Source organism: Zea mays, chromosome 2 (assembly GCF_902167145.1).
Source record: "Zea mays cultivar B73 chromosome 2, Zm-B73-REFERENCE-NAM-5.0, whole genome shotgun sequence".
Lineage (NCBI taxonomy): Eukaryota > Viridiplantae > Streptophyta > Magnoliopsida > Poales > Poaceae > Zea > Zea mays.
The window spans coordinates 18,192,447-18,208,554 of record NC_050097.1 but is presented as its reverse complement, the minus strand read 5'-3'; the positions used below and the strand labels follow the sequence as shown (position 1 = coordinate 18,208,554).

Here is a 16,108-nt window from a genome sequence, read left to right as displayed (position 1 = left end):
CAAATGCAGTGTTAAGTCTCCCAAACTGCTGAAATTTTCTGCACCAAATTGCAGCAATAACAGCCATCACATCCCTTTTGATAATTGGCCAACAAACTCTAAAATCTACCTGTGTACCCATCAGGCCCTGGAGCCTTATCTGAAGGAAGTTGCATTATGGATTCCAGAACCTCATTTTCATCAATCTGCGCATCTAAATCAGACAGGTCATGAAAAGGTAGACCTAGGTAATCCAAATCAACAGTCAAGGATCTGTCCGCCTTACAGCCCAAAAGCTTGAAATAAAACTCATCTACCACTCTGGCCTTCTCGCCGTGGTCAGTGAATGTGTTCACCCCTGACACAATCTTGGCAACAAAGTTCTTCCGTTGCCTGTGCCTAGCATGCATATGAAAAAGTTTGGAATTGGCATCGCCCTCCTTAATCCAACTGATTCTGGACCGAAGGCGGGCAATAGTGCGTTTGAGGGAGGCAAGGGCTAAGGAATGCTTTTTAAGACCTATCAAGAGCCATACCTCCAACGGTGACAAGAGTCGAGAGTCTTGGGCGATCTCCAACTGATGAAGAATTTCTCTAGCAAGTGCCAACTGGGAGGACACATGGCCTACCTTCTTAGCACTCCATCCCTGCAGAGCCTTGGCAGTTGATTTCAATTTCAGATCAAATGTCAGGAAAGGGCAACTTCTTTCACTAACCGAATTCCAAGCTTCCAAAACTACATCTTGGAACCCTTCCAATTTTGGCCAAAAGGATTCAAAATGAAACTGACGCTTGCCAGAACACATACTGTTAAGCCCAAGAATCAGTGGGCAGTGATCTGAGTCCTCTGAAGCAGCACTTTGAAGGAGATGGTTAGGAAACAGTCCATCCCAATCAACAGTGCATAGAACTCTATCCAATCTGACCAATGTTGGTGAAGTTTGATGGTTAGACCATGTATATTTGCGACCAATAAGGGGAGTACCAATCAGGCCAACATCATTGATAAATTTTCTGAAGCGACCCATCATAGATCTATTAATATTATCATTATTCTTGTCTTCAGCCTTGTAGATGAGATTAAAGTCTCCCACAATTACCCAAGGCTCAGAGCAGATGCTTCTGATATGCCTCAACTCTTGGAGAAAAAGGATCTTTTCAGTATTACTTTGAGGTCCATATACACAGGTCAGCCACAAGACTGCCCATTAATTCTCTGAAATTGCAAGGAAATACTATAAGAATCCACTCTGTTAAGCCCTGTCACCTTTATATGCTTTTTCCATGAAATCAGAATTCCCCCACTAGCACCATCTGAAGGCAGCATTATATATTGATCAAAATCTGTTGCCAAAATAGCCAGCACCTTTCCTCTGTTGATTTCCTGCATTTTTGTTTCCTGAAGACAGATAACGTCTGCACCACAAGCATCAATGCACGTTCTAACAGAACATTGTCTAGATGCAGAATTGAGACCCCTTACATTCCAGCTCAAGATTTTTTTTGGATCCATTACAAACCACTTACATCAGAGACCTCTAAACGACAAATCAACAGGCACTAATGCCAACACTGGTACTTCCCAACTTGAGATCATCTGGCACCACCCATCCAAAGAAGGACGCCAGCGCCTCAATATGTGAAACAGGAAGTTCAGTGGAGAACACTTTCAGATAGTCTTCTTTGGCTTGCTGGGTGACTGCCCCAGGATCCCCAATTACTTTCAAGGCCTGCATGACTTTCTTTGTGGTTCTTGAAGATAAATCCATCTTGTCAAATTCCACTCCCACGCCAGCAATTCGACGGTTGCGGCGTGGGATAATTTCTGCGATTTGGTCATTTTTCGACGTCATAAAAGGGGGTCCTCTGGTGTTGCAAGAAGGCCTGAAATCTTTTTGGAAAGTTTATCAAGGAATTGTTTGTTCATGGGCTGTGTACTGTTTGTTTGAGTCTCCTGCAAAGCTGACTGACTATCACCAGTATTAACAGCCAGGTTGACCTCTCGCACCGTGGGCACTGCATTTTCATCAGTGTCAATCCCGCTCGTCACAGATGCGTTTGGCCCACTCCGTTCTTCATTCATGTTTCTAGATTTGTCCCTACTGTTGAACCGTTTTCGTGAGTATACCACCAGCTTCTTGGATGAATGAAGGTCCCTAATTGGCAGCGTCCTTGGATGTTCATTGCCAGTAGTGCAGTGAATGGGTTGGGGTAACAAATTCCTGGTTGAGGACTTCCGTTCACTGTCCGAAGCATCAGGAGCACCCAGAGTCAAGGTCGTCCGCACAACCTCAGTAAGGTACACTTGATGGGTGAGATCCGTCATAGCCCATTCCACCAGGTCAGCCCCAAGATCATCCTGGCGCGGTGACATCAGATCTCGCAGTTCTTCATCAAAAAATCCCAAAGGCCCATTAGCTTGGGGCGAATCAGTCTGGTCCCCCTCCAGCGGCCCAGCATCAGCTAAATGGTACTGGGGCGAGGCTGACCTCGACTGATTCAGCGACCCAACAGCCAGTGTCCCCTTGGTTCTGTCCCCATCAATAAAGGAGGCAGTTCGGACCCCAATGTTGCTTGCCTCATTAACCAACTGTCTGCACTGCTTCCATGAAGGGGATGGCGACTCCTGGGTTCTTCCCTCCGTTATGAAGGAGTCGGCCCGAGCATCGAGCTGCGCGTCATTTAATTGGGCAGCGCATGCATCAATGAACGGCTGGAGCTGCGCGTCATTTAATTGGGCAGCGCATGCATCAATGAACGGCTGGCTGCATATCCGCCTGGAGGAACCCGAGGCGCCACCGACCAGCTGCAATCCCATCTCATCTCCCCAGGTCGGGAAGTCTTTAAGGGGCTGCAATGAATGTTGTTCATTAAATCCAGAGGCGCTTGAGCCCGTCCTTTCAGCTTCCTCAACCAAGCACAGCGCCCTACCCCTTCCAGACACAAACTAGGCGCCTATCCGAAGGTGAACAGATTCCCTTGGTGGCTGAGGTGGAAGGCGGCGCTGCTGGGAGTTAGCTGGATCGCTGTCATCTCCTTCATCACACTGACCATCATCAGAGGAAGGGGATAGAGTGTCAGTGTTATTGGTAAACTGAAGGGGCACCGGTGACACTGTCATAAAAATGTTGTATGTCAGACACCGTTTCTTCTGCTCATCATTGCCCGGCTCGACGATATGAAGTTCCATTTCCGAATGCAGTCGTTTTGGGTCAAAACACCAGGCGCGTAGCAGAAATGATGTTCCTGAGTCCCTTAACAGTTCCAAAACCCAGCACGAATCCTGTAGGAGCATTTTTGTTGTGGAGAGATCCCAAGCATGTGCTGGAATCCCTCGAATTTCAATATCAACCAGTGCCGCCATAGACGTCGTCGAGGCATGTGAGAATCTCGTCCATCTTTTAAAACTGAGAGAAAATCCAGGACCTCTGAAAGGTTTCCTTCATTAAGAATTTGGGTCGTTGTGTGTTCATCGGGCAGGAATAGTAGGAAATCCTCTGGCGTGGCATGCTGGATAGACATGTCATCAGGGTTGATGCCAAAACATCGCGCCAATTCCTCAATCACCTCTTCCCCGCGAACCGTCGGCCTGGTGACAACCACCGAAACAAACAAGGCTCTCCGAAGAGCAGCTTCCTTTCTTGCCAAATCAGTGGAGAACTCCAAGACGCAGGAAGGTTTCCGAGGCAAGGCGCTCCGGACAGCATCAGGAGGATTGGGGTGTGGCTGACTTAGCCCCGAATGCAGTCCCGAGCTGCCTTTCCCGCGCTTAGAACGTCTTCTCTTCTTCATACGTCCCTCAGTCGGATGCATGTCACCCTGTGCTTCTTTCTCCACTAATGAGGAGTTCATTGGAGGGGAAAGTCCTCGCCAAACTGGGGTCTTGCGCTGAACGGTTGGACGATCCATCGCCGGTGGACCAGAAGTGTCCCCACCAGATAGACGCAGCCACACCGGAGAACGATCTCCACTAGAGCCTAGACACTGCCACACCGACTTTCGCTCAGCTTCCGGTCAGGAGCACCTTGCCGCTTGATGGCCAAACTTGAAGCAGTGGTAGCACCTCGTAGGACGTCGGCAAGAAGCTACCAGGTGGGAGGTGGATAGGCACTTGTAGCACTTCCCTCGGAGATCCACTATGGATCCTCGACGAGGAAGGTGGCGCCTCCTGTGCTCAACCACCTGCCAGCCATCCTCCTTTCGGCGTCCACTTTCAGCAAACGATCCTTGCACCTCCGACTGGCCACCAACTTTCGTCTTCAAGAGGGGAGGGGGAGGAGCAGGGGATACGCAGATCTCCTGCGTGTTCGAGAAAAAATAAAACTCGACCTGCAGGGGGGAGGGGTAAGGACAGCGTAAAACTTTTTTCTCGAATACGTAGGAGAGTTGTGTATCATTGTATTAAGGAGGGAGACCCTCAGTACAACACGCACCCCACACACCCACTCAAACACTCTAGATCACCGGCTACCATTAGATAAGAAACGACCAATCGACCACACAGGGCTGCATAAAACTGGCAAGAGGAATATAAGGTTAGTGAATGGATGCCAGTTTTAGAAAGATTCATGGTGTGAGTACCTCAATTTCATTACAAAATTCAATTTCTTCAACACATCAGATCTGCTATGGCTGGAACGACCGATGAACTGTGTCAACTCCTGTAATAATGCAGCAAGAGAGTCATATGTTCACATACATAGCAAAGAAGTGTCACATTATAAAGATCTATTATGAGAGCTAGAGCAAAGCAAACTGCTTGCTGTAGCTACTTGATAAGAAAATTTAGCTCAGGATCAGTCACAGTGGTACTTTCTAAGAACATTGGGCACTGTCCACATAATAATAACAGAAATCGAAGTTCTCATAGCATGTGCACCTAAATGAATGAAATGCTGAAAAGATACCTTTAAAAATCTCCAAACTTCAGTCAGGGAAAACACTGCAAACCTGACTTGAAGAAGATAACAGAATATTTCAGCATATATTTTCAGTGCATCTACTGTAATGACAATATTCATTGGCCATTCAGCTTTATAACCCAACAAGATATCATCCAGCAAATCAAGACCTGGCAGTAAAGAATCAGGCAGTTAGCAATTTGGAGATAGAATTTTTTAGTAAACAAGCTGCAGATATAGTAAGTAGAGACAATCCCAGATGAAACTATTACCACATGGAGAGGCATCAACAGAATCCACAGGTGACTCCCTCATGTATATAAATAATCTTTCCTTATAAGGATCAGAATCGCATGAAGATCTCTGCAATGCCAAGTCCATAAGTCCTTGGATCTCCGATCTTTTCTGCTCAGATTTAACAAATGACCATTTCTACATGGGAGAAGTTCAAAATTGAGAGGACTTGCAAAGACTGACAAAAACACATGACCTATGGCTAAAATACTATGGTTAAACAAACATTACCTTCTGATAAATTGAAGCAATAAAGGAGTCTGCCCAGTCAGCTATTTCCATGAAATGGTACCGCCGCAGAGCCAGTAGATGTGCACAAAGATCAAAACCCTCCTCAAGCAACTTCATCGTGAAGCTGCTAACATATTTATACCTTTTAAAGTTAAGGAACAAAGGGTAAAATTGGCAGAAAACTTTATGAATTTTGAGTGGTTAATGTTTAGGACAAAAAAATCACCAACAATGTTTTCAAAAAATACAAATAAAACTATAGTATCATTTTATCAAGAGCTTGATATCTAAGGTTCTCACTAACAGAACCAGACAGCAAATGGTAAAACAAAAGGTATATATACCAGTTACCTAATAACTGACAACTGGACCGAATTAGACAAAAGAACAATTAGAGATAATAAATCAAAACTTAGTGTTCAAGAAAGTTGAGTATCTGATGTTCTGCATCGCTCTTTAAAGCTCACACACTAACTAAACTTGGAACTATCTGCACTAAAAATGCCTGAAGAATAGAACTGAAGAAAAGGTTCGAGGTCTCCTTAGAGACAACCGCATAACAAATACAAATACAGTAATGCAGATGCCAAAACTCTAAGCCAGTAAGCATTTTCGAATATAGTAAAATGACTAAGGAATAAGCATAACAACTGATCAATAAAACATCCAAAACTATAAGTGATTTATTGATTAGGAAAGCTAAAAGGATACTGAAGCAAAATTTCTTGAATAATGCACTTATCGATAACTATATCAAGGGGCATATCAAATTGTGAACTAAAGTCCATAGCTGGTTTTTCTTTTGATTTATCATTATATAGTAATGATATCTCCCAGAATGCCCCACCAGAAGCATTTTTCTGAAGACTATCTCCTGTTGACATTTCTCCTGAGGAAGTAAGGGATGACTGACTTCTTGTCTGAGCTTGAAGAAGCTTGGTAGAACAATCAGGCTGTTCATAAGGCTGAGTACTGGGCTGTCCAGCTGTTGCTGCTCCATTTACAGACTCAACAAGAAGGGATGGGCTCCTTGCACAATATACTTCACATGGATCCATGACTGACTCAAAATCAAAACTGGCAAGTGATTGGTTCTTGCTTTTCTGTTGCATGTCACTCTCTGTATGGTAACAAGCTGCATTTTTCAGTATGGGGTTCAAACTGAGATTGTAAGGAATACTGGTATTCCATGGCTGATTTATAGTAACAAACTTTTCATAGTTTTTACTGTTTGATAGTTTAGTACTCCCTGATTCAGAATGTAATGGATAAACTGCATTACCTACTGACCTTTTATGATCAGAATACAAAAACTCCCCAACTGAATTCATGCTTTCAAATGAGCAACTGGCTCTCTTCATAAACCTGTCAAATGGTGAAAACTGGCTATACTGATAATCCAGTTCTGAACCATCAGGCACCGCAGTATGCTTAGTATTCTGTGGGTGCACAAGGACATGTTTGCAACTCAACCTGTCATCTTTCTCACACTCAATAGGGATTGCACAATTTATTCCATGGTCAACTGAACTGGATTGGGAAGAAAGCAGCTTACTGGTTACCAAGGAGCCTTTTGCTTCACCTGTGCTTGTACAGTATAATGAGAACATGGAACTAGACAAGTTTTCACATGCTGTAGAACTCTCAACTTCTGTGTCATCCATAGAAGTATAAGAAGAACATTCTGAAGATTCCAAGGGATCTTCTTTATCTGAAGATTCTTGGGAATTCGAAGAAGAATCATCTTTTTCATCTGCAGCCCTGACATAAGAAGAAAAATTCAGACTATAACAAGGGATTGACTTACAGCATACATTGTCGGCATAATGGCATGAGCATACAACATGTGCTATGTATATAGAATGACCAAAATGTGAATGGGATGAGCAAATTGAGGCCTTGTTTGAGACAAGGGAATGTTAGAGTGTGCAGTGGATCCAGCCCAACTCATTACACCCACGAGCTAGCGCCCTCCAGGCCCTTGTGCACTAGAGCCTATAACATACCAAAAGCTCGTGCCAAACTCAACCAAAAGATTAGCCAGATAGGTGAGGGCTTCCCCCACCTTAAATGTTGCGCTCCCGCTCTCTATCATCAAAACTCGGCCGGTAGGGGAAAGATCGCCGCCACGGTATTCTATTAAGAAGAAGCTTAATCGGAGCCCCAACCGAGAAAGGTCACGAAAGTTGGTCCCCCGTGCAACATGAAGGTCCGCCTCCTATAGGCCGGATCTTTACTCGTGCTTTGAGCTCTCCCAGCCCCTAGATGAGGATCCGCCCCCCATAGGACAGTCCATTTCGTGTGCACACAACCAAGGGAACCAGCGAGTAACCTTTTTAACCTCATCCTGAAATTCGCTCCCACTGGGATTCGAACTCAGGACCTAAGGAGTGCCTTGCTACTCGGACCACTTAACCAACTTGGATAGAGGCCCTTTCGCTGCGCTCTCCATCATCAACTTCTAATGCGGGACTAAACCTAAAAATCTCCCCCATCACACATCAGGCTCAACTCATCACAAAACACAACCCCGTGAGAACTCTGAAAGACATTTTTCAAGCCGAGTCCAATGCTCAATGTCACACACAACCCATGTGACCTCTGAAGACGTTAACGGGCTCATTCGTCACCATGTGGTCTTCGATACCACTTGAGCGGATCAGATACTAAGGCCTCGGGCCTAACTCAACCCAAAAGACTAGCTTGATAGGTAAGGGCTGCACCTGCCTTTATATGTTGTGCTGCCCATCATCAACTCACGATGTGGAACTAAACCTAACAGGGAAAATCCCTGCTTCTGGATGTGGGTGGGTGGGTGTGGGAGGGGAGGTTAACTGTTTCTGGTGAAAACTGTGCACTACAAAAAGATCCACAAACAGACAAGAAAAGTGAAATGAGGACATACATATTGCAAGGTAGTACAGCGTCGCTGTCCCCATAGAATAACTCAGCATCTGAAACAGATGCATCTACAAGGTCGGTCCTTTTATGTAGGAAATTTGATGCAGTATCAAAAGCAATCACCTGAAACATAACATATTTGCAAACAGAAACAAAGGTTATGAGGAATAGAAGGTGAACGGATACAACCCCAAACATAGAATCAGCAAGACTTTTGGGAAAGCAAGTATTCTTGCTTCTGTTAGAGAAAAAATCAGACAAGTCGAAGTTGGAGATAAAATGCAGAGTGTAATTCAGTTAATGTGACTAGACCTCAACATTAGAGAAAAAATGTTGGAGCTTCTCCATCATCAACTTGTACATAGCATCCCTTTTGCATGTTAATGCCTCTATAGCACTTTTTGAAAATGTAAATGAATTCATTGAAGACTCAATTGGTGTATCAAACCACGGGAGAACCCCCTCCATATGAATGATATTACGAGAGGGATAAACATCTCCTTCAGTAGCAGCCAGATTGCAATACTTTAGAAGGTTCATGAGCACTTGAAGCTGCTGCCCAGTACGCAAAAGAGGATGACATATCTCCTTTAGAAAACATGGAGCAGATACATGGTTTCTTCCCTGCTGACAGCAGATATGATAAAATAGCCTTAGACATAATTCAAAACAAGTATAATAAATTAAATAACAGTAATTATGTACTTTTTTACGCAGAACAATTTATAGCATAGTTCAATTCCTGATGCAACAGTATATTCTATTAACAGAGGAAAAATTACATATGGTTTTTTATATTTGAAGCTTCCCCAACAAAGTAACATTTTACCTTTAAGGGGAAGAGGATGAAATCATCTGTTATGTCTGAAGAGATTCCTTGAGCACCCTTATTTTCAGTTTGTGTAATGAGAAATTCCTCATAAGGGTCATCAACAGAAGCTCGGTAAATCCATGACTTAATGAAGTTAAAGTATGGCTCACAGGAACGAATGAAAAGATACTTCAAAAGACCATAGTGAACTGGATCAGCATCCTAAAATTCAGGTGAAACAAAATGAGGAAAGATTCATTCAGCATATGACATAGTATGTTATATGTACAAGATGAACAGGACATATCACAATAAGATCTTTGTGCAGAATAAAGGGAAATTGGTGATCATCAAGTACACAAAAAAACACTCAATTTGGTGGAAACCAACTAAGCAATTGCATATTTGTAGGAAGGCATGATAACATCAGACACGCAAATTTGAAGGAGACGTATTATGCTAGCACTATCAAATCCAATTTCATTATAATGACATACAAATTGAGGAGCTATCTAACATGCATCCAACTTCTTGCCTTGATTGATATAAATGAAAGATATAACTACTAATATCTTTGCCAGCCATTACAAAAAGATAAGAGCTTGGGGGTACTTCAAAGAAACAAAAGTAGGCACTCAGTAGATTCCCTTTGAAACTCCCTGTTCCACTTTAGGCATGTGTAATAAGAGCTTGAGTGCACTTCAGAATAACAAAAACTCATGGCAATCAGGTCTACCTGACAATATGGTTACATTTTTAGAAAGTAAGACTTCTAGTAACCGAACCAACATACATATAGTATGAATGTACACTCCATGGAAAAGAGATAATAATTAACACGTGAAGATCTAAGATATGATTACAAACATATGTGGATACAAAATATTATCAAGTATATAACTCATGCAGTAGCACAGAGCTAGGAATTTCCTTGAGATGTTCGGTGATTAGATAAATAGTGTTCGAAACCTAAATCGTAAGATGATGTCTTACACGAATATGGACATACAAATAGGAAAGCAAATCGGTGCCCCGTGGGAAATTCTCAAACTCCACATTTGCATCAGTATTCAAACCCTCCTGGCACAATGTAAGACCTGCAAACTTAGGGAAACAAATATTTCCAAGGGATTTAACATGCCTTCTTAACTCCTCGGTGTGTAGATAAACTTCCAGAAGAGTGACCTCTGAAGTGGGATCACAACTCATTCCATTTGAAATCTTGGAAGCTATACCAGATTGGCCCACTGAACGCCTAAGCCTAATTGATGCTAGTAAAGTATTCAATGAACAGAAATAGCCTTCGAGGACCTTATTAACTGCTGCTGCAAATGCTTGGTTTACTAGAGTGTAAGGCTGATGCTGCTTAGTGTCTTTATCTCCAGAATCTTCATGTTCGTGAACTTCTCTACTTGCACAGTTCATTTCTCGACTTTGGAAAAGATAAAAGTGCACAAACTTGCAAAGGAAGAAGACCGCAAGACCTGTCGAGCGGAAAGATTTGAGAATACTCCCCATGGATGTGGTGCTCGAGGAACGTAACCACACATTTGGGACACGGTTAGAGGTCCTGTCAGCCGGATTTGAGGAAGACAGTGCTGAAAGCTCCTCAATCTCATCTAACGATGTTTTGACACCATACAGCGCATGCAAGGCCAGATGAATCAAAGCATCATCCTGCACAACAAAAATGATCCTCACACTTATTAGCGGCCTAATGCTAAGGGGGTGTTTGAATGCACTAGAGCTAATAGTTAGTTGGCTAAAAATTTGTTAGTAGAATTAGCTAGCTAACAAATAACTAGCTAACTAGTAGCTAATTTACTAAAAATAGCTAATAGCTGAAATATTAACTAGGGTGTTTAGATGTTTATAGCTAATTTTAGCCACTAACATTAGCTCTAGTGCATTCAAACACCCCCTAAATATATTGGTACTCATATATGATAGAAATACAGAGTTTCAGATAAGAAGTTACGGATCCAAAAGCTAAAATGTTCAATGCAGCATATAATTTCCTGGAAAAAAGTTCCCCAAGCTATCTTTTACCCACACTCTCGCTGAATTCTTAAAATTACGACCAAAGTAGGTGATAGATTCCACTCACAGTAACCGATGCGAGCTCGTAGATCGGCTGCAGGCGAGGGCGTCCTCCAAGGTGAGAGACGCGAGCAGCACCGCTCTCAGGTATGACTGACTCCCAGGTTCCCGGCGGCGTCCAGGGCCCGTTCACGCGCAAGGTGGAAAGCAGCGTCGAGAGGCTGGAGGCGGCCGCCTCCATCCCGGGAGGGCCTAACTAGGGTTTATTTGCCCTCCCGCGTGATTTGGTGGAACCCACATCCAACGTTCCAAGCGCAGAACGAAGGATGGGGGAGCAGAAGGAGACGAACATAGGGGTGCCGTGCACTGGTGGTGGTAGAGCACGACGCCGACGAGATGCACCGGCGAGGGCGAGGGAGTGGACGGTTGGTGAATTGGTGAGAAGCGGGCCTGCGATAATTGGAAAATGGAATTTCGCGGGTTTGTTGTTCTGGAGATCTGCTTCGGCTGAGCTGAGTGCGGCCCAGATCGTTCCGAGGCACGCGTCAATTTGGCCTACGAGGGCCTGATTAGGCGGCCTCCAACATTTCACCGGAGCGCACTCCCTCCCTCGGCTCCGTGTAAGAATGGTGTGAAGCGGCCTCCAACCACGAGTGGGCAATTTTTTACCATAGACCAAAAACCAAACCGTACCGAAATTTTAGTTTAGTTCGATAGTTAGGTTTCGGTTTTTTATCTAAAAATTTCAGTTTTTTATCGTAATCGGTATATACCGTATGTCAAACTGAGACAACAAAAAAAACCGAATAACAAACTTTATCAATTTAAAATTTGACTATTCAATTATGTAAATTAAATGTGTGATACAATTAAATTGTTATTCACTTATTTATATGTGATGTATGAGTATGACGTATCTCTAAATATTTGTACCTATATAATTTTTACTTTTTTATAATTATGTGTAATCTATCATGTAAGCTTGTTGTATGTGTTGTCTTGAGTATAAGTCTGGTATTCGGTTTTTACCGAAAAATCGAAGTAAAAAACTGAAACCGAACTTCTCTATTTTTCATTTTATAGAAAACCGATCGGTTGCTAATGTCTAAAAAATGAATTTTTAAAACCGAAAAAACCTAGGCAGCTAGGCCTCCTCCTCACGGTATAGATTGCCAAACAGGTCGTACATAGCAAGTTGGCCCCATGTACGATTGTCGGCGTTTCGGATCCGGGGGTCCCTGGACCGACCAGTAAATTTGTCGTTGCGTGCCCCTGCCCAGATGGGTTGGCGCAAGATGGAACACAAGGGGAATGTGGCTTATATTATCTCGCACCAGGGGTGTGCTCGTAGTAGGGGTTACAAGCGTCGCGAGGGAGAGAGCATGTTCGTTAGCTCGTTCCCCCGCGCGACCTCCCCCGCAGGAAGGCTCTGGACCTCCCTTTTATAGATACAAGGAGAGGGTCCAGATGTACAATGGGGGTGTAGCTATGCGCTAACGTGTCTGGCAGAGGAGTGCCTGAGCCCTGTGTACATGCCAACGTGGCTGTCGGAGAAGTGTTTGAGCCCTGTGTACGCGATAATGTGGCCGTCGGAGAAGTGCCTGAGCCCTGTAGAAGCACAACTGTCGATGCTGCTGGGATCCTGCTGACGTCTCCTTGCTTCCGTAGGGGGCTTGAGAACCACCGATGTCATGGACGCACGCGGGGAACCATCATTACCTATTACCGGGGCGAGCCAGATGGGACGCCGGTCTTGTTCCCTCGTAGCCTGAGCTAGCTAGGGTAGGGTAATGATGTATCCCCTGTGACGTGGTCGGTCCGAGCCCAAGGTCGGGTGAGGCGGAGACTTCTCCTGAGGCCGAGGCCGGGGTCGGGCGAGGACGCGATTCCTCCCAAGGCCGAGGCTGAGGCCGAGCCCTGGGGTCGGGCGAGGCGGAGACCTCCTTCCGAGGCCGAGGCCTAAGGTCGGGCGAGGCGGAGCTTCCTGTTGCGCCCGAGGCTGAACTCGGCTGTTGTCAGTCTCACCCTGGTGGGTGGCACAGCAGTCGGAGCGGGGCGAGCGGCGCTGTTTTCCTGTCAGGTCGGTCAGTGAAAGGGCGAAGTGACTGCGGTCACTTCGACCTTGCCGACTGAGGCACGCGTGTTAGGATAAGGTGTCAGGCGATCCCCGCATTAAATGTGCACGCGATACGGTCGGTTGGTGAGGCGATTTGGCCAAGTTTGCTTCACAACGAAGCCTGCCCGAGCTGGGCTTCGGGCGATTCGAGGGTGCGCCCACCGCCCGAGGAGGCCCTCGGGCGAGGCGTGAATTCGTCTGGGGCTACTGTTCCCGCCCGAGGCCGGGCTCGGGCGAGGCGAAATTGCGTCCCTTGGTAGACGAGGCCTTGACCTGAACCGCGCCCATCAGTCTTTGCGGTTTATGCTGAGGGTGGTTACCAGCCGTGTTTAGGAGTGTCGGGGGTACCCCTAATTACGGTACTCGACAGTAACCCTCGAGCCTCGAAGGGAGTGTTGGTACTCGCTTGGAGGCTTTGCCGCATTTTTTGTGAGGGGACCGGCCTTTCTCGGTTACATTTTGTTCCGATGGGTGCGCGCGAGCGCACCCGCCGGGTGTAGCCCCCGAGGCCTCGGAGGAGTGGTTTTACTCCTCTGAGGTCTTAATGCCTTTCGTGATGTCTCGGTCGGCCTGGTTGTTCCCTCATGCGGCCTGGCCATAGCCCGGGTGCATGGTCAGGTTCCGAGTTTCTGAGCTGGTTTGTTGACGCTGTCAACAGTTTGGTCGTAGCCGGGTTGCGAGAGCAGCCCCTGAGCCTCTGCACGGAGCAAGAGTACGATCAAGGATTGTCTCGACTTTTATTATACGCCCCTTCTTCGCCTTTCTGCAAGGAGGAAGGGGGGGGAAGCGCCATGTTGCCCTCGGAGGGCGCCGAACATGGTGTTTCCAGTGAGTTGCTAACGGGTGATCCGAGTGGACGCCCGTGCCCCGTTCGATAAGGGTCGGCTAGTGGCCCAGAGGCGCGCTCCAAAAGTACATGCAGGTGATTTGCCGGACCCGGACCCATTCGATAGGGTCTGAGGGCTCGATGCCTCCCTCTAGTGGGATTCCATTACAAAATCGCTTCCGCTGGTCTCGGAAATGTCCTAGGGTACCTCGGGAGCGTAGCCCGAGCCTCGGCCATGTAACGGACGTACCCAGAGTCATCCCTCACTCTGCGTGCTCTGGGCGGCTGTCGAACCCTTCCGAGGGGCCAGCCTTCGAACCCCTGATCAGTAGTGGGCGCGGAGCCCGAGTGCTCTGGGCGGCTGTCGAACCCTTCCGAGGGGCCAGCCTTCGAACCCCTGATCAGTAGTGGGTGCGGAGCCCGAGTGCTCTGGGGCGGCTGTCGAACCCTTCCGAGGGGCCAGCCTTCGAACCCCTGATCAGTAGTGGGCTTGGAGCCCGAGTGCTCTGGGGCGGTTGTCGAACCCTTTCGAGGGGCCAGCCTTCGAACCCCTGATCAGTAATGGGCTTGGAGCCCGAGTGCTCTGGGGCGGCTGTCGAACCCTTCCGAGGGGCCAGCCTTCGAACCCCTGATCAGTATGAGGGCTCGAGGCCCGCTTCCTTCGCTGAGAAGGATCCCTTTCGAAATATCCCCTTTCCCGGTCCCTGTAGCAAGAGAGAAAGGGGAAGAGGAAAAGGATATGAATTTAAATAGCGTGGCGCACCTTTTTTGACGCGGGCATCATGGCGGAGATGAAACGACGCCCGCTTCGCCTGCCAAAGGTGTCGCTCGCCCTGCCGAGGAGTTAATGCGACGGGACGGGCGATTCGCGGGGCGGCCGTTGCGCGTGCTCGAGTCGTTCGAGGAACGGGTGTTTCACCTTCGAGTTTGAATTTCGCGGCGAGTTCGGGCGAAGCTTTGAATAGATCTCGCCCGGGCCTTTATATACCCAGAAGAGGGGTCGGCGGTGGTTCTTTACCCTGCCATTTGCGCTCGCCTTCTGCTTTGGTTTCCGCAACCTAAGAGAATAGCCAGGGAAAAGAAGACCACACACCTCATCCCTTCCGCCTTCACCACCTTCGTTCGGCGATGGCTGACAAGGTGACCGTCGTTCCGCCGCGCGACCCGTGGCCTTCCTCCATCGTCGTCGTGGGGGATCTGGAGGCCCTTGTTGCCGATGGTTTGCTCCGTCCTCTCTCCGGTGGGCCGCAACCGGAGTGGATGGTCCCGAGCGAGGCCGACCCGACTCCGGCGCCGGGGTACGTGGTCAGCTTTATCCCCTTCCATGAGCGGGGGTTTGGAGTGCCAGCGAGCCGCTTCATGCGGGCGCTTCTGCACTACTACGTGGTGGAGCTGCATAACTTCAACCCCAACTCCATCGCGCAAGCGGCCATCTTCGCGGTGGTTTGCGAGGGTTTCTTGGGGATCGGCCCTCACTGGGATCTGTGGACTCATCTCTTCTCCGCGGAGCTATTTGCCTCGACGACGGAGGCAAAGAAGGTCCGTATGGCGGTGCGGGCCGGGGGTTGCACCCTTCAGCTGAGGCCAGGGCGCATGCAGCAGTACATCCCCGCCACCCTCGTGTCTTCGAACAAGGGGTGGCAGCGCCAGTGGTTTTATCTCTGGAACGACGACGGGAGGCTTTCATCGTTTTCTCAACGAGTGGTGACCGCCGTCGACACTAACTTGCGTTGGGGGGCCACACGCGAGAAACAAGAGAAGCTCCAGCCTCTTCTGGATGCCTTGCAGAAGTTAAGAGATGACGGACTCACCGCTGCGGGGGTTGTTGTCGCTATCCATTGCCGGAGGTAGCTCCCTTTGGCAGAGCGGCGGTTGCAGCTCTCGGAGATGAAGCCGGGGTTGATTTGGAGGGCTCGTAGATGTCCCCGGCTTCCCTCTCCACCGACAACCTCCGCAGGTGGGTAGCGGGTACGGTAGGGAGGCTAGATGCCGGCGCCCTTACCCAGCCC

The 16,108-nt window shown here is 47.4% G+C and overlaps 1 protein-coding gene across 4 annotated transcripts in view; it reads right to left on the bottom strand.

The window, feature by feature from the left end:
- The window catches only part of LOC100381487 (uncharacterized), a 35,066-nt gene extending 23,395 nt beyond the window's left edge, over positions 1–11,671 (bottom strand). For 2 of the 4 annotated variants that reach the window (XR_004855981.1, XM_008670029.4), the window contains exons 1-10: positions 11,225–11,623; positions 10,111–10,794; positions 9,136–9,339; positions 8,619–8,933; positions 8,311–8,429; positions 6,117–7,166; positions 5,406–5,547; positions 5,153–5,312; positions 4,887–5,050; positions 4,561–4,640 (exon numbers count right to left, since the gene is read on the bottom strand). Coding sequence is in view for 2 of the 4 variants with exons in the window: in XM_008670029.4 (XP_008668251.1) it covers positions 4,561–4,640; positions 4,887–5,050; positions 5,153–5,312; positions 5,406–5,547; positions 6,117–7,166; positions 8,311–8,429; positions 8,619–8,933; positions 9,136–9,339; positions 10,111–10,794; positions 11,225–11,398 (3,092 nt within the window). In the remaining 2 variants the exon portion in view is untranslated. Of the gene's footprint in view, positions 1–4,560; positions 4,641–4,886; positions 5,051–5,152; positions 5,313–5,405; positions 5,548–6,116; positions 7,167–8,310; positions 8,430–8,618; positions 8,934–9,135; positions 9,340–10,110; positions 10,795–11,224 lie in introns of all 4 variants that reach the window. The other 2 variants (XR_002266963.2, NM_001361434.1) reach the window with 2 other exon arrangements.
- Between the last annotated feature and the right edge of the window lie 4,437 nt (positions 11,672–16,108).